This window comes from Panthera uncia, chromosome E1 (assembly GCF_023721935.1).
Source record: "Panthera uncia isolate 11264 chromosome E1, Puncia_PCG_1.0, whole genome shotgun sequence".
In the NCBI taxonomy this organism is placed as follows: Eukaryota; Metazoa; Chordata; class Mammalia; order Carnivora; family Felidae; genus Panthera; species Panthera uncia.
Window position 1 is genome coordinate 12702254 of NC_064814.1, and position 19855 is coordinate 12722108.

The window sequence follows — 19855 nt, forward strand, 5'->3', positions numbered from 1 at the left end:
GGGGGCAGTTGTGGACAGAAAGAACCTGTAAATTCTACTGCCATGTTACATTTAGGTGTTCGCCCAACCCAGCACGTTCTCCTCCGACATTGCTTCTGTTTCTAGAACAGTGGAAGCCTGAAGTGGGCACAGTATCCGGCCTATTCAAGAGAAATAAAATCATAGGGGTGAGAGGGAAGGCGGATTTTAGAGATTGTCTAATGAGGTGGTTTAAACAAGTTTTTTATGTAACATTTTTAAAAAATGGGACTCTTACCCACCCTAATATCAAACTGATAAGAAACCACGGTGCTGCCTTGCAGGGAGGATCGGAGATGCAGATTCTTGCTGCGTGGCCTTCCCCGGTCCCTGTGGCAGCCCCCGAGGCTCCTCTTCAGGGCCCCAGAGTCTGTGTAGACAGCCTGAAAAACCACCCTCACGCTCCACAGAGCAGGGAACCAGGTCCAGAGAAGGGCTGTGTTTGGCTTCGTGTCACTTAACCAGTTAGGGCCAGAGCCTCCTGACAGCTTTCTCGTGGGTAGAGGTGTGCAGGCTCCTCAGTACTGGGGTGTGGCTGTCGTAAACAGAGACTGCAGTCCCCTGAGGGTTCAGGCAGGGGAGTTAAGAGGGTAAAACTCAAGCTCAGCTGAGGCCCACAGGGGACCACGGTGACTGGAGTGGAGCCTGGATGGGAGGCTTGAGCCTGATCTCTGTGCCCCACTCAGGGTGGTGTATCACGAGCTGGTACTGACCACGAAGGAGTACATGCGTGAGGTCACCACTATCGACCCCAGGTGGCTTGTGGAATTTGCTCCAGCCTTCTTCAAGGTCTCCGACCCGACCAAGCTAAGCAAGCAGAAGAAGCAGCAGCGTCTTGAACCCTTGTACAACCGCTACGAGGAACCCAACGCGTGGAGAATATCCCGGGCCTTCCGACGGCGCTGAGAGGTGACACTTCTCTGTCTGCCTCTCCTGCAGAGGGGGCCCAGGGCTTGGACTCCCTTTTATTGATGCAAAGCTGGTCCTGAGGATGCAGCCGTCCAGTGACTGAGTATCTTCACGGGGCATTTTCTAAACTTGATTCTTATTTCTTCCCCGGTGGTCAAAATAGAAACAGGGATTTACGCCCGGTTTGACCAGAGCCCCCAGCCCTGACCGCCTCGAGGCAGTGTGGCCAGCTGGGGCTCGCAGCCAGTATGGGAGTACATGGCATCATCTCCACAAAACGGGCAACGCGTGGAGCCCTAGGATGGGAAAACGGAGTTGCGAGCATCTGACACCCAGACGTAGCGAGGGCCCTGACGCCCGAGCTGGGACTCTGGAGGAAGGGGCCGCGGAGCTCACTGACAGTGTTGGCCCCACTTCTGCCCCTGCCCAGCCCCTGTACTCTCGCTTAACCTCTTGGAAATATTTATTTTCTTAAGGAAACATAAATGGTTTTCTGTGGCCGTTTCTTCTAGCTGAAAGGCTAGGATATTGGCCTGGGCCCAGGGTGGGGAGATTTGTGACTTTGGTGCACATGGTGGAGAGTCCCCTGTAACCAGAGCTTGGGGCCTCTTTGGGCTCGGAGGTGACGCATAGCCCAAGCCTGCAGTCGTATCTCTTGACACCCGCACGAGCCCGGTGTGGCTGCACACGGTCCCATGATTAACCACATCCACTGCCCCAGTCTGGGCGCCTGAGTGGTTACAGATGCAGCATGTGGAATCCAGAAGGCTCTCCTGGCTCCCTCCGCTGCACACCACACAATGTGCAGCGTGTCCTTTTCCCTTTTGAAACATGCAAGGGACGTCACAGCTTTTGTTTTGTTTGTTTTTTGTTTTTATTCCCCCTCCCCCCGCCCAGGTCCTCGATGGGCTTTAACAAAGGGTTTTTATGGTCAAAGCCTCTCGTCCCCCCACCACAAACAGAAAACCCACCGAACCCCTTTCAGAGTCAGCTTGCTGTTGCCGAGTGGGTTTCTTGTAGCATTTGGTTGGGGAATAGCCACCTCCCAGCGCCCCCGTCATGGCTCCCAAGGAAGCTCTTGACTTTGAAGGACATCCCACAGATGCTGCCAGGCCAGGTTGTTTCCAGAGCTTCTGGAAAGCTGGTCTGGATGTGGAGCTTGTAGGGAAGCCCCTGGGGGGTTGGACACCTCGTATAGAACTACTGACTTGTCCACCAGATGCTGAGTTTATGACATTCTAGGATGTGAAAGAACGTAAGCTGTTGTTGGGCGGCAAACTGACCACCCTAAAGACGATTCAGAGAGAATCCAGCAGAGAAGAGCACAGGCCAGGGAGTCTGCTGACTGAGATCCCCACCCCTTCTTTGAGTTGAGTGAGCGCCTCCAATTCTGTTTGCTCCTGGGAAGCCCTGGCCAGTAATTAAGGGCAGGGGATCTTTGTGTGTTCACCTTTAAGGCCCTACGGGGAGAGAGAGGCAGGGATGTACAGAGGAGGAGGCCGAGAGCAAAGCAGGGGCTGGGCACCCAGCTCCCCAGTCTCTAAGAACTCCCTCCGGGCTTGGCAGCCTGCCTGCCCCAGCTGAGCGCCCAGCACCAAAGACATTGGCACCTAGGAGATGGTTATGGCCCTGAGGGCAGGGTGGGGAGGTTTGGGATTGAAGCTGAGGTTGAGAAGGACATGTTCCACAGGCAAAGGTGAGAGACAGCAGGGCTAGCCATCTCCTGTGGGTTAGGTGAGCAAAGGACCCTGGCTCTGTGGGTGTTCCTTAAACAACTGTCCCAAGAGCTGTCTCTCTGCTATGTCAAGGTGGTTGATGTCTGACCTTCCGACTGGCCATCAGGAAACAGCATGTCGGCAGCATCGCTGAGCCTGCTCAGAGGGAGATGGGCCAGATTGGGAAGAACTTGCCTGCTGCTCCCACACAATGGGGCCCTTGTTTCTCTTCCTCGAAACAATATTTCCCGAGATTGAGTGACAGGTCAGGAGAGGATGTGGGTCTCCTGCAGGGAGCTGGAATCTTCTAGGCCATTCACCCCACCCCGCAGGAGCCTAGCTCAGGGATTTCCTGCCCCTGTGCACGTGCTGAGTCTGTGCTTGCGTACGTCGGGGGGACCATCCCCGTGGGGCTCGTGTAAACTCTACCGCTGGGTCAGGCTCCTCGGTCTAGGGTTCACCTTCATCCAGTCCGGAGCTTGATTTCCCCTGGTGGTTGCTAGAAGCTGCCTCCTCTAAGCAGTGGCCCTCCAAGGTTAAGGATTTGAACAAAGAGCTGTGAGGAGTGACTTGTTAATAAACATTTCAGAGGGTAGAGGTCAGGCTGTGGACACCGTTTCTCACCCAAATCTGTCACTCCTATACACATACTCGGGACCTCAGGGTTTCCATGGACTTCTACACCTTCCTACCATGAGAGCCTGGTTTTAATATGGAATTAAATAACATGCATTTTTTTTTATGAAGATTTTTTTTTTTAATGTTTATTTTTGAGAGAGGGAGAGAGTGCAAGGAAGGGAGGGGACAGAGAGAGAGGAAGACACGGGATCTGAAACAGGCTCCAGGCTCTGAGCTGTCAGCACAGAGCCTGACGTGGGGCTCAGCTCAAACTCACGAACCGTGAGATCATGACCTGAGTCAAAGTCAGGCGCTTAACCGACTGAGCCACCCAGGTGCCCCTACATTATATGTATTTTTAAAAAACGTATATTTTTAAAAACTTGTGTTTTATTTAAAAAGAAAATGTTTTAATGTTTATTCTTTTTGAGAGAGAGAGAGAGTGTGAGTGGAGAGGGGCAGAGGGGGAGACACAGAATCTGAAGCAGGCTCCAGACTCTGAGCCGTCAGCACAGAGCCTGACGCGGGGCTCGAACTCCCAAACCGTGAGATTGTGACCTGAGCTGATCGGATGCCTAACTGACTGAGCTACCCAGGTGCCCCTAAAACTTGTATCTTAAAAGTTTATATGGGGCGCCTGGGTGGCTCAGTCGGTTAAGCGTCCGACTTCAGCTCAGTTCACGATCTTGCGGTCCGTGAGTTCGAGCCCCGTGTCAGGCTCTGGGCTGATGGCCCAGAGCCTGGAGCCTGCTTCCAATTCTGTGTCTCCCTCTCTCTCTGCCCCTCCCCCGTTCATGCTCCGTCTCACTCTGTCTCAAAAATAAATAAACGTTAAAAAAAAAAAAAGTTTCTGTTCCCTTGCTCTAAATTATAAAAGTTGTTTTTGGTTTCTAGGAAGAACAGTAATGTTGCTTTTTATTTGTGCATAGTGGCTGACCAGCACCCTTCCTTTGAGGGCTCGGGGACTGGGGACCCAGGCTGTTCAAGCCTTAAGGAGGGCTGGGCCAGCGCAGCCTCGGCGCTGCAGTTCTGGTTTACCTGAAGAGTACATTTTCGCCAGAGCCTGGATCCTGGGAAGCCGTTTCCACAGGGCCTGGGTCTAGAACCTTCCATTCTGCCCCCTCGCACCTCGAGGGGTATCAGGTCTACTCCCTCCAGGTGTCACCACTTTCTCAGCCTTGCCTCTCCCAGCACCCACAGAGAACAGCCCCAGGATTCTGGGCAAGGGGCACGTGTTTTCTGTTCCCCTTTCCCTGAAGATGTAGTGTCTTTTCTTCCACAGGCCAGCATGCAGGGCCTGCTCTGGCCTTTCCCTACACCCTCTTGCCCGGGTGCCTTTCTTCTCTCTCCATTCTCCAGACCCTCTCCATACAAACTCTTGTCCCCATTTTCAGCAAAAACCAACCTGGAGCCACTGCAGGAGGGAGGGACACACAGTTGAGGTGTAGACATGGGTAGCATGGCCATGGGAAGGGCATCATAGAACCCACAGGCCAAAGCCTGCCTGAGGAAGCCCCGGGAGGGCCTCCAAGCTCAGTAGCCCAATCTGGCCCCTGCCCGGGCAGGGAGACGCCTGGTGGCCAGGTGTCACCAGGCCAGATTATAAAAGTACCCTTCAACCATTCTTCCAGGACCCGGACACAATAATCGTGGGAGGAGGAGAGGCCAGGTAACACTGAGCCCATTTTTCAGAGGAAAAGAATCGGAGGTGAACTGTCTTCTCCCAGATCCATAAGGGAAGTAACGTGTCAGGGCCAGGCCCCAAACTCTGATCGTCTGCCCCAAAGCTGGGGCTCTTTCCAACCCCAATTCTTCTCCCATGGTGGCAAAGAGGACACAGGATGCTAAGGAGAAGCAGGGGCCTTTATTGGGGTCTGGCAGATGTGGTGGAGGTGGGGGTGGAATCCCAGGCCCGGGGCCTAGGAAAAGGCAGAGAAGAGGCAAAGGGCCCTAGGAGCAGGAACCCAGCCCTCCCTGCCTCCACCCTGCAGCCCCTCCCCCACCCCAGGTTCCTTACTCCAGCCTCCCCCTGCCTCTGGGAACACAGCACCAAGAATGGACAAGCAGGACCCTCCAGGGCCACCGCTTGGAGCGGAGTGCAGGATCCAGGCTTCTGTCTGCCCACAGTGGGAGATCTGGGGAGCTCAATGCACCCTTCTCCACCAGGATAAAGTGGGAACGCGCCTTCTGTCCCCCAGAACAGAGCAGACTCTTTTCTCTGTGATGGGGGGAGAGGAGTGAAGCTTGGGCCTCGACGTAGAACCTGGGAAGAGGCTGGAGGTGACATCCCCAGAGGAGCTTCTAGACCCCACCTTTGCACTTGCAGGGTCTCCGCTTTTCCTTCCCATCAACTCTGGTGAGCGGTTCAGAGTCTGGGCAGGGGCAACTGGTGGGCCAACGGGGATCTGCTCCAAAGACATCTGCGGGCTTCAGAGTGAGGGTTTCCCCAACACCAAATTCATCTATATGTACACAGGGCAGCACCCACCGGCAGTAGGGGAGCAGCGGCCAGGGCTAGTAAGAGTAGCCACCCTTGGGGCCAAAGGGCTGGGCAGGGCCAGCCAGCTCTGGGAGGTAGGCAGGGCTCTCGTCCAAGTGGGACAAAGGGACTGTGTCCTCCTCACTGACTGGCCGGTCAAACTCGGCCTTGAGGGCTGGACGCTGATTGTCCGGGAAGGCCAGGGAGAAGAGGGCCTCAGGCTCACACACAAACTTGTACACGTAGCGCTCACCAGCCACCTGTGGGAAGAGAGGGGCTGGGTGGGCCTAGCTCTCCCTCCAGGTGAGTGTGGGTTGGGGGACGCAGCCCTGGGCCAGGTCCCAGCAGGTGCGTGGGGCACATCTCTCCCGTGCCGGCTCCTCCGAGAAGCCAGCTCCCCACAGAGTTCCCATTCTCCAATCTCAATGTCTCCACACTTTGGGCTTTTCACTTACTGTTTGAGCACTTTTTTGGGGAGAGGGAAATCTTGTCCACAGTTTCTCATTCCCTCTGTCCGGTTCATCATCGGCTCCCACCAACTTGCTGAGAAATGCTCCCCTGCCCCCATCACCTTCCCACAGTTACTGCCTCTCACCCGCCCCGGCCCTGGGGCCTCGGCCCCTCACCTTCTGCATGATGCCTTTTTCATAGTAGTATCGGAGCGAGCGGCTCAGTTTGTCGTAGTTCATGGCCGGCCGGTTTTTCTGGATGCCCCAGAGCCTGGCAACCTGGGGACGGGACAGAGGTTTGGGATGCTGGTGCTGGCTCAGCAGACAAAAACGGGGGGCAGGTCAGAAAGAGCACCTGAGATTCTTCGTGCAAAACAGAAGCTGGCCCTGCAGACCAAGCAGCAGCCCACAGACCCAGGTTTGACAAGAATTCAGGTCAGGGGAGGCATGTGCCGCATTCCCAGATCCTGTTATCTCCAGCACCCAGAGATGTTGGGAGGAGAGGTGGGGACATCTGGGAGGCCCACCTCCTCGGGCTCTATTAGTTTGAACTCCATCCCCCGGCCAGTCCAGGCGATGAAGTGGGCATTCGTTGGGTCATCCAGCAGGGCCACCAGAAATTGCCACAGTTGCAAGGCGCCCCTGCGCTGGTAGGGCGGTCCCTCTCGGAACGCTCCGACCCCTTCCTGCTTGATGTCTCCTGGGGAACACAGAAAGCAGGTGTCAGGTTTGTGCCTCCTGGTCCCCCAAGTAACCCCATCTCCCCTCCCCAGCGGTATTGTGATTCTCGGGGTGGGGGGTGGGGACACAGAAGGCAAGGGTAAGACCCTGGCCCTTTTGTAGTCACTTCTCTGACCTTCAAATTTCTCAGGGACAACACAGACATCATCTGGGAATGGTCGAAGAGGTTTCTCATAGCCATAACCTTGAGGAGGAAGTTGGGGGTCACTCAGATCTGGGGGCTCATCGATATGAGCCTCCAGAGAGTCCAGAGGGACTCCTGCACAGGAGACCCTCCCCGACAGCATGACTCCCTCCTCCACCTTGGAGGGCTTGGCGGAGAGGAGGGGGCTGCCTTACCCATGGCCCCGTCGCCTGGAGAGTGTCCGGAGAAACCCTCCGTGTGAAGATACATTGATGCACACCCAGGGACATCTGGGAGGGGAGGAGAGAAGAAAGGGTGATGTTACAGGTGGCTGCGGTGGGGGCAGCAGTCCTACTCACATTCGAGAACTCCTTCCTGCCAGCCTGCTTTCCGGTTCTTTTCCCAGCTGCCTGCCAACCACCAAATCCCAAGGCAAGTTCACCCAGAGGGGGCACAAGGCTTGAAACTCTCAGCTTGAAGTTTGGGCCAGAGGGCATGGCCGGCAGCAGCTGGGCCTGGCAAACTGTTGCACAAGGCCCAAGATTCCAGGGAACAGCTGTTTCCTGTGAGTTTAGGGGGAGGAGGAAGGGGAGGGATGAACCTCCGGGGAAAGGGTTCAGTGTCCATACCTAAGACTCCCTTGGAATGGGCTAACCTCCGGTCAGCAGGTTGGGTTTCTAGCTGTGTGTGTGTGTGTGTGTGTGTGTGTGAGAGAGAGAGAGAGAGAGAGAGAGAGAGCGCGCGAGCACACTGAGCATGTGTTTAGGGAGGGAGGAAACGGAGGTCAGGGGCTGGGGGAAGACCAGCAGGTAGGTAGGGAAGGAGAGGGGGAGAGGGAGAGAGAGGGAGAGGGGGAGAGGGAGGAAGGGGGGAGAGCGAGAGCACGCCAGAAGCCAGAATGTATCTGTATCTGGGGACAAGGCAGTGGGCACTGGGCCGTGTTTTTTTCATTTCTGACAGCAGAGCATATTCACTCCCTTTTCATTCTACTCCCTAGGATGGAAATATCCCTACTCCACCTGGAGGAGGCGGCTGTGTGAAGCCACCCGTTCAAGTCCCAGCCCCTTCCCGCCCTACCCCCTCCACTCCCACCTATGAATGAGATGGTGAAACCCGACACCTCCGGGAGGAGGCGGGAGGGTGGGCTCATTCATGCCTCCATTTTGTGAATGGAATTCCTGACTCCATTGAGAGGAAGCTGAAGGGGGAGGGGCAGGAGTTCAAGGGCATGTAACCAGATCTCCTCCGGTCTACATCCTTTGAAGGTCAGCAGCGAGAGCGTTTCCCTCCTCCTTCCTCCACCTCACTGCCTGGTGAGACTCAGCTAATGCCCCGGGTTTGAGGAGAGGCGGGCCTTTCTGGTTCTCACTGGGGTAGCCCTGGATTGGGGAGGGGGGGGGGAGTTGTGGTTCATCCCCCTACCCCTGAAAGACTGGACATCAGGAAAAGGGAAATTCGAAAGCTCGAGCCAGCTCTGCGCCTACTCGAACCTCAGTATTTATTTTTCTCATACAAGCTGGCAGATGAATTCAAATTTGGGGATGGCAACAGTGGAACAGAAACCAAGGTTTTCTGGGTCCCTCCTAAATGAGAAAGGCCCTCCCTTCGGGACTTGAGGCTTTGAATTCCAGCTGTTTATGAATGTGGCTGAGCGTATCTCACTCCTGTCCACAGCCAGGCGGAACTAGCAGTCCTATTTCGGTATCCGGCCCCATCAACCCGGAGGCCCCAACAAGAAGGTGGAAACCACACAGTCACCCCGCGTTCCAGTTGGGAACTGAGCCTGGCTAGCTGCGGGTTCATGTTTCTCTTCATTCAAATCCGTTTATGTGTTTCGGATTCTGTGGGGACTGGGACACATCCTATTCATCACTGTGTCTTCCAGGGCCACAAGCCCACACTCCAGGCCGGTAAGGTCATTATAACCTCAAACCCTTGCTGAAGAGAAACAGGAAGAAAGGCTTCCTAGGAAGTCACAAGCTGCCTGAGGGCAAGGACCTGCAAACCACTCATCTTTTATCTGAGTACAAGTTTGCTGACTGGAAAATGACAATTGTTTTGAACCTCCATTAAAAAAAAGCGAGTGGTTGGGTGGGTTGGAGGTAGGCACTGGTAAATGGGCGTGGGGGTGGGTGGGGAAAACACTGGGGAGACATTCGGGGTCTAGTGGAACCGTCCATTTGATCACGTGCCACCCTCCCCGGCGATCCCCCCCAAACTCCTCCTCCCCCTCCCCGGGAGCATTTCTTACCAGAGTCGTAGGTGAAGTCCGTCTGCTCCTGTTTGATCACCACCCCCGCCCCTGGGTACCTGTGCCCGCTGACTCCACCCTGGCCCACTGGCGGCTGGCCCGCCTGTTCGTACAGGGGGTCAAGGTATTCCTGCTTGAAGGTCTGCTGGGGGTAGGGTGGGCAGGGCTCCGACAGCTGGTGTGGGTAGGGGGCCGGGAGGGGTTCCCGGCCCCCTCCCTGGGAGGATGTGAGGGGGTGGCAAATATCCAAGGGTTGCTGGAAGACAGAGCTGGGTGTGGTTGGAGGGAGAAGGAAGAAGAGATTAATTTGAGCCGTGCTGGGTCCTCGCGCCGGCCACCCCCAGAGCTTGCAGAGTGGGCTCAGGTGTGTGTGTGTGTGTGTGTGTGTGTGTGTGTCAGAGTTGGGGGTGGGGCGTCGACATCCCTTCTTCCCTACCTCCCCCCACGCCAGGTCTCTTAAGGGCAGGTGGAGAACACTCAGGGATTGAGGAAGAACTGGTGAGGCCCGGGCCCCCAGGTTCTGTGCGTCTCCTGGCCTCCTCCTTACCTATGCTCCCCGACGTACCCATGGCCAGGGTGGGGCTGGGAGGTGCCGGAGGATCTCAGGAAACTCCGTTGTTCTGCCCGGGAGAAGGGCTGCAGGGGCGACTGTCCAGGGGCACCGGGGGCGGGGGACTTGATGGCGATTTGTCTAGGGGGGTCATAGGCACTGGAGTTGAGGGGGAGATGGGGGTGAGGGGGCAGAGAAGCTGGGCGAGCATCTTTGAACCCTTTATCCCCCCGGGAAGTGAGTCACAGGGATCAGGGGAGGAGGACGAGTAGAAGGTGCTGGGAAAGGCCTGGGCCCCAAGCGAACTCTTTTTCTCCTTTTGTGAATCCTGAGAATGCCTCTCCCCTGGGTGGGCCGGTGGCTTCCTCGGGTGGAAGGGCTCTGCCCAGGCCTTGACACACACATCCCTTGAACCCCCTTGCTGCGTTCTTCCTCCCGCCAACTCAGAGGAAATCCTGAGCCGTGGGGCTCCCCTTACAGGGGCTCAGAAATCCTTTCTGTGGTCTATGTGGCAGTGCATCTGCCGCCTTTCGCCCTCCCTCCCCCATCCCGGCCCTTCACCAGGGCCAGGCTGGGGCTTACCTGGAATAAAGGCACTGCTCGCCATGGTGGTAGGGGAGTGGCAGCTTCCTGCTGCAGGACAGGGCCGGGTCTGTGCGGGGACTCTGGGGCTCCTTCTTGATCCTGGTGGGGGGGCTGTGGAAAGCTACTGCAGGGGGTGAGGGGTGGGGGTGGGGGCAGAACAAGGCCAGAGCGGGTCACAGAAGAGGCCAGAAGAGCTCCCGACACCTTCTGCTCTTTGACGGCCAGCTGGGTGACCTGTGCAGACTCAGCCCCTCTCTGGGTCTCAGTTTTCAGAGACTCACGGTCAGACAGTTGGGCTGTTGACGCCATGTCTAGCTTTATACGTCGGGCTGATGTCCAATATTAACCAAAGAAACTGTCCAAAATCCAACATTTACTACAACCCCAACCCCCAAAAAAACACCTTTGTAGGACTGAGCACCTCCAACCCATGGCCTGTGGTTTGCCTGAGCGCCCTGGAAAATTCCAAGGGAGAGAGATGTTTTCTTATTTGGTGCTCTAAAGAATCTTTCTTTTCCCGGTTGAGGTTGGATATTAGCCTACTTGCACGTCAGCTGACCAACATTAAACACATGGTCCTGATTCTCTGTGAAGACTAGTCTCTCCTGTGGCCCCCGCTGGGTCTGCAAACCCCAGCCACCAGGCCGCGCAGCACATTTGGTTCCAAGTCTGCTGAGCGCGAGGGTCTGTCTTCCTGCGTGGAGCCAAATGCCTGTGACTGACTGTTCCCTGTTTTCCATTATATGTGTCCTTACTGCATTTTATCAAAGACAGTTGAGACCGGAGTATCTGACAGTAAATCGGGGCTTCTCAACAGGGCACTATTGACCTTTGGGCCAGATCATTCTTGTTGTGGGGGGCCGTCCTGAGCATTACGGGGTGTTCAGCAGCACCTCTGGCCTCCCTACCCACTAGATGCCTGTAGCACCCCACCCTCGGTTGTGACAACCCCAAACATCTACAGACGTTGCCCCGTGTCTCCTCGGGGGCAAAATTGCTCCTGGGTGCGTGAAAGTAACTGAGAAAAGTAGAACCGGACCCTGCTGAGCTGGCCCAAGCCCCACATTTCGGAAACTGGGAACTGGGGGATCAGAGAGATGAAGTTCGCACGTCCCACAGCCAGGATGCAGAAAGCCCCGATTTGGACCAAGGGCCTCATCTCCCAGTTACTGAGTCCTGGAGTCCAAACCTAAGAATGGGGAGCCCTGTTCTCCCTTTCCTTTAGGAGGGAACAAGTTCATCTTTTGTGATTCTCTATCCCTATGACTCATTTCCTGCCCTCCCCTACTCCCCACTCCCTTGACCCAGGGCCCTCCACTCACAGTTTTCTGAATGGAAATCAGGAACGAACTGCTCATCACTGTCTGGTACCTGGGCTGCAGAGAGAGAGGTCAGAGGTGAGTCTGGGTGGGGCCCCCCCCCATGGCAGTCCCAGGAGACACCACTGCGGTGGCCTTGCAGATTAGCACCAGCCCAAGGGGAAAACAGCCTTCCTAGGACGCAAGGCAACCCCACCCCAGGTCCTAGCGCCCTCCATCTCTACGCTCCATTAAGACCCTGGAGGGCAGGCTGCAAGTTCCCAGAACCTGTCTGAGCAGATTCCAGAGTCTTTTCCTGGATGCTTTGTATTCATTCCCTCCATTTTCCTGAAGTGAAGGCAGCCCTGCCCCTCCCAGATCTCCCAGCAGAGTCACATCTGGGAGGGGCAGGCATTGCAGGATATCCTAATGAACCTAGAATAACATGGGGAGATTCTGTAGCTGGGCCGGGCCCTGGAATCTGTGTTTTATACAACCTCCCGGGTGAAATCTAGAACCTGGGGAAGAAGATGGAATAGAGGAAGGGTGGTGGTTCAAGAGAGGTGCATAAGAGGACAGTGGGAGAGGAAGTGGCTGGGGACACGGGCAGGTCCCCTTGTCTCCTGTCTGCAGCGTGCAGCTAGGAGAGGAAGGTTTCCGAGCTTGGAGGTCTGAGAAGCACTCCCAGGGTGCCAGCATGGGTGGCACTGGGTTTGGGAGTTAGGCAGCAACAGAACAGCAGTTCATCCATGATCTCCAACCTGGATATTCCAGCTTTAATTTCTAGTGCTTACCCTGGCCTCTCCAACACCTTCAGGAGGGAATATAGCAGAGTCCCTCCCCTGACCCCAGAATCTTTGCCCCTCTCTCAAGAATAGTCAAAACAGAAGTGGGAAGGGGTAGACACCAAGAAGAACTCCCGGATACTCCAGGAAGAGAGTGGCTTGAAAGTGACGTGGTGGTGGAAGCCAAGGAAGGAGACTGCTCTCAGAGTGGACAAGGAGGAAAGTGACGGAGAAGGCAACCAGATCGAGAACGGCTGGGAAGGACGAAGGGCAGGAGGAGACGGCTGGAGAATACCTCCACTCCCAGCCCTGCACACACACACCCCAGCCTCTAGGCTTCCCAGTCAGCAGAGGCTCCATGGTTTCTTCCTGGGACTTCAGCCAGAGCCTCTATATTGGAACTCCCTGCTTCCGTGCTTACCTCCTACAGCAGGTGCCACACAGCTGTCAGAGTGGTCTTTCTGCAATAGAAGGCCCCTCCCTTTTCTCCTTGCTTAAAGCAGGGACCCCAGAGTCTTCTTCTCAGCAGGCCTCTGATGCCCCACATGGTCTGGCCTGCTTACCTGTCCGACCTGCCTCTCCTTGTCCTTCGTCTCCAGAGCTCTTCATTCCTCTTCCCCAAACCTTTGCCTGCCTGTATTTTTTTTTTTCCTGGCCACTGAAGTCCTAGCTGTCACTTGGTCACTTCCTCAGACGTCTTCTCTGACCACCCACACCGAAGTGGTCCCTCTTGGCTACCCATCGCTTCCCTTGTTTATTTTTGCCCTCGCATGTACAGCTACGTGCATGTATCTTATTAATTTACTTGCATCTCTTTAATTCATTTACTTTTATGGGTTTGTTGTCTACCTTCTCCACCTGAAAGTTAAGCTCCCTGAGGGCAGGGGCGTTTGCTTTCTCTGTCTTCCTGATACCCCAGCATCTGGAAAATGGGGTCTGGCTAAGAATAGATGCTCAATGCATTATTTGTGGACTGTGTGAATAAACATACCACGATCCCATCCCCAGGCTGGTGGGAGCTGACACTGTGGACTGGGGAGCAAGAGTGGCAGAGATCCTAACAAATCAGCTCTTCCCTCTCCCTGAGGACATCCCCCTTCCCACACACAGGCTAACTTTAATAAAGGCAAGTCCTCCCTCCAGAGAAAGCACATCTCACAAGGGATGCTTTAGGCTGTGATCAATTGCCCGGCAGGAGGATTCTTCCCCAACTTGCTTTGAATATCAGATGTGCCAAGTACTTCAAGGTACGTTTATGGATAGTTGACATCTTGACAGAGGGACTGGACTGAAGGGTTTAAGAATCAGAAGCCACGAGCAGCTAAAGAAGGACTCCTGAGAAGTCAGCGGGAAACTATTCCAAAGTGATCAAATAAATGAGTAGGACACGAAGTCCCCTGGCAAAAACACACAGGCAGCATCTATCTATTCAGAAGCACAGCTGAGGCACGAAGGCAACCATCCCCCAAACTGACCCAAATCAAGAATCCCCAGGGCATTAAAAGTACATATCCCTGGGGCGCCTGGGTGGCTCACTTCAGCTGGGGTCATGATCCCAGGGTTGTGGGATCAAGCTCCGCGTCGGGCTCCACACTGAGTGTAGAGCCTGCTTGAGATTCTCTCTCTCTCCCTCTGCCCCTCATCCCTGCTCTCTCTAGCTGAAGTAAATACAATGAAAAAAAGAAAAAGAAGAAAGAGTACACATTCCTGGGGCCCCTGGCTGGCTCTTCGAGCCCCACGTTGGGTGTAAAGTTTGCTTAAACATGCACACACTCCCGGTCCCCACCCCTGGAGAATCTAATTCCATAGGCAGGGTTGAAGCCCAGGCACCTGTACTTTTAACAAGCACCCCTGGTGGCCCATAAGAACAGGCAGGTTTGAGGGGCGCCTCACGGTCATGCGATCAAGCCCCTCTTTGAGTGTCCACACTGAGTGTGGAGCCTGCTTGAAATTCTCTCCCCGGCCTCCCCTGCGCTCTCTCTCTCTCGCTCTCTCTCTCTCTCTCTCTCTTAAAAAAAAAAAAAAAAAGTCAGGTTTGGGAAACACGAGATAAAAGGAAGGAGCAAACCTTGCTCTGGGGCGCAAGGGCCAAGTTCATCCCCGATGTGCCCTCTGGCCCAGCCACGGGCGATACCCCCAAAATTGGCAGGATGGGGGTGATGGAGCAGGATAAGCAACCTTCCCATCCCTGCTACCTAGGCAAGGAGGGAGGGTCCCCAGGGCAGGGGAGGTGCAGAGCGTGGGGGAGGCTGATGCATTCTGGGCCCCCTTTGGGGCTTCATTACCTGCCAGTTTCCATTGAGGTAATGGGCGGGGGGCATCTCCTGCTGGTGTCACAGGCCAGTCACAGGCCAGTTCACATGACTCTAGAGAGCCCTAGGGGTCATCCTGCCTTCCCTCCTGCCTCAGGCCCCCGAGGTTTGACCCCAATGTCCACTCCGCAGCAGTCCCCGGGGAGGCCCCTCCTCCCAGCACACAGCCCCTCCTCCCAAAGAGAGGCCATCCTCTTCCCAGGGCCAGGAGAAATCAGCCAAGGCAAAAATGGGCTGTGATGTGAACCCCAGTCTCTGCTTGGCTCCTGCCCAGAACACTGGCTTCTCAAACCAAAAGGATAGGAGAGGGGCCTCAATCAGAGACTGTCCACAAGGATAGAAATAGGAACAGGAACACCGAGCCCCGAGTTCCTGGAGAGCAGGAGAATTTCTAATTACCGTGTTTGGTCTTGAGTGTATGCCATTTTATTTATTTGTTGACTTGGCTGAGTTTTGGCTGCCGAGCTAGTGTGCCAGGGTCTACCCCCAACTCCATCCTGGCACTAAGGTGGAGTTTATCTGCCCGGGGACATGGCAGATGATTACGGAGGGGGTGGAAAAAGTGCCACGCCAGCATAATGCCCAGAAAGAGAGAATTTTGGGGATCATCCCTCCAATATGGGGGTCAGTAGAAGAGAAGGGGCTTGGAAGCCTCCCAGGCTGGGCTCCAAGAGAAGCAGGTTAAAATAGCCAAGCAGCTTAAGCTCACCCCAGGTTAGCCACCTACCTACACCATATACGCCCCATCATCTTCTCCCCTTCCTGGGGCCCCATCACAGGGTGAAGGGGCCTCTTCAGGAGTTCCAGTAGAAGTAGGGGGAGGCATTCTCCAGGGCTTCTGCTCCACCGTGTCACCACTGGCCTTGTCGCTCACCCTTACCCTGCCCCCACCCTGGTAGCCTCTGTACTGGAAGGAACCAGTTCTCTATCTATGGAGGGACATTTGTCCCCAAGAGCCTTCTGGAAGGGGAGGAGACAGAAAGATGTCGAAGGAGGCATTGTAGCTAGGAAAAACTGGGGGAGGGGATTAACCCCATCTTGCTCCACGGACACGCTGAGGCACCAGCGTGCAAGCACACAGATTCACACACACCCTAATTCCTTTTACTATACGGCAGCACACGGGTGAAACACATCTTCCGTGCACACCCTTCACACACTAGGGTCTCTTTTTCGGCTTGCAAAAACGATGGGGGAAAACCAAAGGGCAAAGGGACTGGAGAACTTGGAGGAAGATTTGGGAGCCGTAAAGCTTCTGTAAAGGGGAGCACAGACCCACCCCTTTAAGAACCTCATAAAAGCTATGGATCTTCTCTTCCTAGAAAAATCCACATTGCTTTGTGTATGGTGCACCCCTAACGATTTTACACAGTATCAGAGGGCTTAAGGACCCCTGCAACCTATCCACACAGAATCTGCAAATCCACAGACTCTACATTATAGACCCCAGCCTCATACAAAGGACATACGTGGCCCAGACTCAATGTTCCTTAATACCAAACAGAACAAAGTCATTGTCCCTGAGGGTTCCCGAAGGCTTCCGACAAGCCCAGAAAGGAACCTTCGACCAGAAGCAGCACATTTTTTTACCATAACCAGGCACAGCTTGGGCTCAGCCTGCCCGAACCTAGGTTTCCCTACAGCAGCCTGATCCTTTCTCTAGCAACTCAACAGATACCCAAAAACAGACACACCCTCTTAGCCTTACTTCAACCACCCCCCCCCCCCCATCCCCGGCCACTGTCTAGAAAAACCTCAAACCCAAAGATGTCTAAGTTGTCTCTACAGAGCCCCACTCACACTCACCCCTAAATAAGCCCGGACGCCAGACTGAACCCACAACCACATCCTCCCGGACCCAGCCTGGCATCCCCTGAATTCTTCACAGCCCCACCCACACTACTAGGACTCACCGCATCTCTCCAAATTGGGGCTTAAAAAAAAAATCAAACTTGCGAAGGGGAGGTCGGGCTCCGGGTCCCACTCCTCCTGGTGCACCCCACCACTGGCAAGTTTCCAAAGAAGCTAGACCCCTCCCTACCACCCCAAAGCTCCCCCCTGGGCTTCGGGAGTCACTGACCTGGTGGGAAGAGGCAGGAGAGGAGGCTGGGGTGGTGCTGGGATGGTGCAGGGGGACAAGGCCCCGGCAGCTGCATCTGTCTCCGCAGAGAGAGTGAGGAGCCAGTGGCCTCAGCATCCCCCTCTCAGGCCTGGCCATCCATCGCCAGCTGGGAACCTGAGCTGCTCCCTCAGAAGGAAGGAGAGGGAACCAAGGAGATCCCCACCCCCACCTCCCCACCCACTGGATTTAAATGTACAGGGACTCCCAGGGCAGCAGCATTGAAACACACACACTCGCCCTCACACTGACACATGCACAGTCTCTAGACCCCCCACCGCCAAGGGGTGGGGCTTCCAAGGTTGAGAGAACGTTTTCCTTCCCTTCCCATTCCAGAACCAGGCACAAATGGACCAGCTGCTGCCAAAATGCCCACCTCCGAGTCTGCCCTTAAATCACAGCCCTGGGAGCTGCCCACTGTGGGGAGCACAGGGACCCTCCGCTGACAGACAAGAAGCCTGGCAAGCCAGACAGAAATCAGGCATTGGGAAAGGAAGTCTTTGAGAGACTGTGGAAACTGACACCCCTGCGTTCTTCAGCTCCAGCCCAGCTCCGGAACCTCGGGAGGAGGATGGGCCGACAGGGCATACTCTGACTGTCACTCAGGGCTGGGCACATGGGGCTTGCAGTTGGGAGAAGATCTGTATAATACCCCAGATCCGTGTGTAATACCCCAGATCCCTCCAGCACCCATGCAGCCATTGGCCACAAATTCTACAAAACGTCCTGAGTGTTTGCTCCATGCTAAATAGTCGTTCCATTAATACACATATTTTGGGGATACCACGGTAGTCAAGACAGATAGTCTCACTCCAAGGATCCAGTCAGGGGTCTTCCCCTTTTATCTGAAGGTTTTAAAGATGGTTCCAGAGGAGCTGGGTTTGAGCTTTAAAAATCACCAGATACCCAGGTGGAAGGATGGCGAGATCTTAAAGGAAAGCCCTTAGAAAGGGGTTCCCAGTGGGCAGTGGTTTCTTGGTTTCCAGAGTGTTAAAATAAAAGGACCCTAAGATGGGGGTATTAACCCTTCCCTTTCAGAGACGGTCTAAATACCATAAGGCTTCTACCTGCAACCCCACCAGCGACACCCTGAGGCTCCACCAAAACACACCAGTGGATCCAACCAGAAAACACTCGGAACCCACCTCCCTACCCGGAGAAGGCCCAGCTCCTGACCCCTCCCCAGCCAGCTCGCAGCTAACCCCTCCGCAAACACCCCAGCCAAAGCAGGGGGAATTTGCCTAGGGCAGAGGTATTCAGGAGGGAAGGAGGAGGGAGGATCACATGCCATCAGAATTACAATCAAGGCTGTTTGGGGGGGGAAGCCCTGGGCCCTCTCTGCCAAAGTGCCGCAAAAAGGAATTATTTAAACTTTTGTTGTGCTTTTGGCTCAGACAGTAAATTGTTTAGCATTGGGGGTTGGAAAGAGGAGAAACCAAGGGGGGGTGAAAATCAATGTTTTGGCAACTCCAGCACATAGGTTACATATTAATTGCTCTTTCTCCCCACCCTCCTGTCTCTTATCCGCCCCCCACCCCCAACACACCAACACACACCTTGGCCTGGTGTCTGCTGCTTAACCAACTTTGCAAATGAAAATTTCTACCAGGAAAACGGGCCTGGGGCCAAGTTCCATTCAAATAAGCAAATACCCCACACAATGGTCTGATTCATCCCCAGGCCTAGTTACACAAGCCTGGCTCAGGGCAGAGAAAATAAATATCAATATAAGTGTCCACACTGGGCGCTGGGGAGAGCAGGGAGTAGGAACTGGGGGCGGGGTGGGGGGGTGTCTTGGAGAGCTCCTTGAGGCAGGGAGAGAGAAGTGGGTTAGGTTGGAATACCAATTCCAGAGAATTCCTCACCCCAATAATAGAGAAAAGGTCACAAAACTACTCACCTTCAGCGAGCCACGTCTCCTGGAAGTGACTGAGATCCTGGAAGAGATCTGAGGGGTGAATAATGGAATTGGAGAAGGTGAGGTGGAGGTGATGGTGAGAGGGAGGGAGCCCTAGCAAGCCGGGTGGCCCTCCCCCCTTGGTGGTAGGGGCCCAAGAATGATCAGAATCCCTTGGAGGGGACTCCTTTGGGGAACGAGGCGGGGGCTCCGGGATCGGCCCTCTGGGTGTGCGAGGTGGGGAGGGTCACGATTTGTCTCTCCGGCTCTTTACCTTCGGAGTCGGGGGGCGGCAGGGAGCCCGGGTCCATGAGCTTTCCCTGCGGGACCATCAGCGCTTCGCGCAAGCTCCCATTTCCGGGCGATTTCTGCGGAGAAGGGGAAGAATGCCCCCGAGTCACCCCGAGGCCGCGGGGCCTGGGGGGCGGGGCTGGGGTCCCGGGGTGACACAGGGGCTGGTCAGCGCTGGACCGCCTGGGGGTCTCGGGGAAGGGGCTGTGGGGCGGGGTGCGGGGCGGGGGCGGGCGTGGAGGCCGGCGCGGCGCTCACGCTGCAGAAGGTGTAGGGCACTTGCTGGTCCAAGTATCCGCCTTTCATCCTCCGCTCCATCCGGCCGCTCCCTCCGGCCGCACGGCCAGGGCCCCGCGCGGGGGCAGAGACCTGGGGGCGGGGGGGCTGCGTTCGCACACCGTCCTGGGAAGGCATTGGGTGGGGGGGGGTAAGGGCAGCAGGGAGGGGCAGTCCCGAGGCTCTAGGTCCGACAGCAAAACTTCTCCGACTCACTCAGGCAATGGGGAGGTTTCCGCCTGCCGAGCTGAGCGCCGCCACCACTCCCCCTCCCGCCAAAGGAGGTCCCACCTGCTCCTGGGAGCCAGGCTCGGCGTTTCGGCTGCTTTCTGCAGCCCTGCTCTGCCCAAGCTCGGTTACATAAGACGTGTGTGTGTGTGTGTGTGTGTGTGTGTGTGCGCTCGCGCGCGGAGGAGCGGGCGAGGCGCTCACCATTCG

At 55.6% G+C, this 19855-nt stretch overlaps 2 protein-coding genes across 2 annotated transcripts in view; one reads left to right on the plus strand and one right to left on the minus strand.

Moving 5' to 3' along the window:
- The window catches only part of DHX8 (DEAH-box helicase 8), a 32245-nt gene extending 28863 nt beyond the window's left edge, over positions 1 to 3382 (plus strand). Inside the window, exon 23 of the mRNA XM_049636197.1 lies at positions 705 to 3382. Within this exon, the coding sequence (XP_049492154.1) occupies positions 705 to 924 (220 nt within the window). The 3' untranslated portion in view covers positions 925 to 3382. The remainder of the gene's footprint in view (positions 1 to 704) is intronic.
- Positions 3383 to 5113: 1731 nt separating this feature from the next.
- Positions 5114 to 19604, minus strand: ETV4 (ETS variant transcription factor 4). The gene is made up of 12 exons (XM_049636198.1): positions 19400 to 19604; positions 19125 to 19218; positions 18854 to 18901; positions 11762 to 11815; positions 10437 to 10563; positions 9852 to 10013; positions 9305 to 9573; positions 7269 to 7343; positions 7045 to 7113; positions 6716 to 6888; positions 6366 to 6467; positions 5114 to 5999 (listed from the first exon to the last, which is right to left on the minus strand). Exons 1-12 carry the CDS (start codon positions 19553 to 19555, stop codon positions 5775 to 5777), a joined length of 1554 nt encoding a protein of 517 aa, XP_049492155.1. The 5' UTR covers positions 19556 to 19604; the 3' UTR covers positions 5114 to 5774.
- Positions 19605 to 19855: the final 251 nt, after the last annotated feature.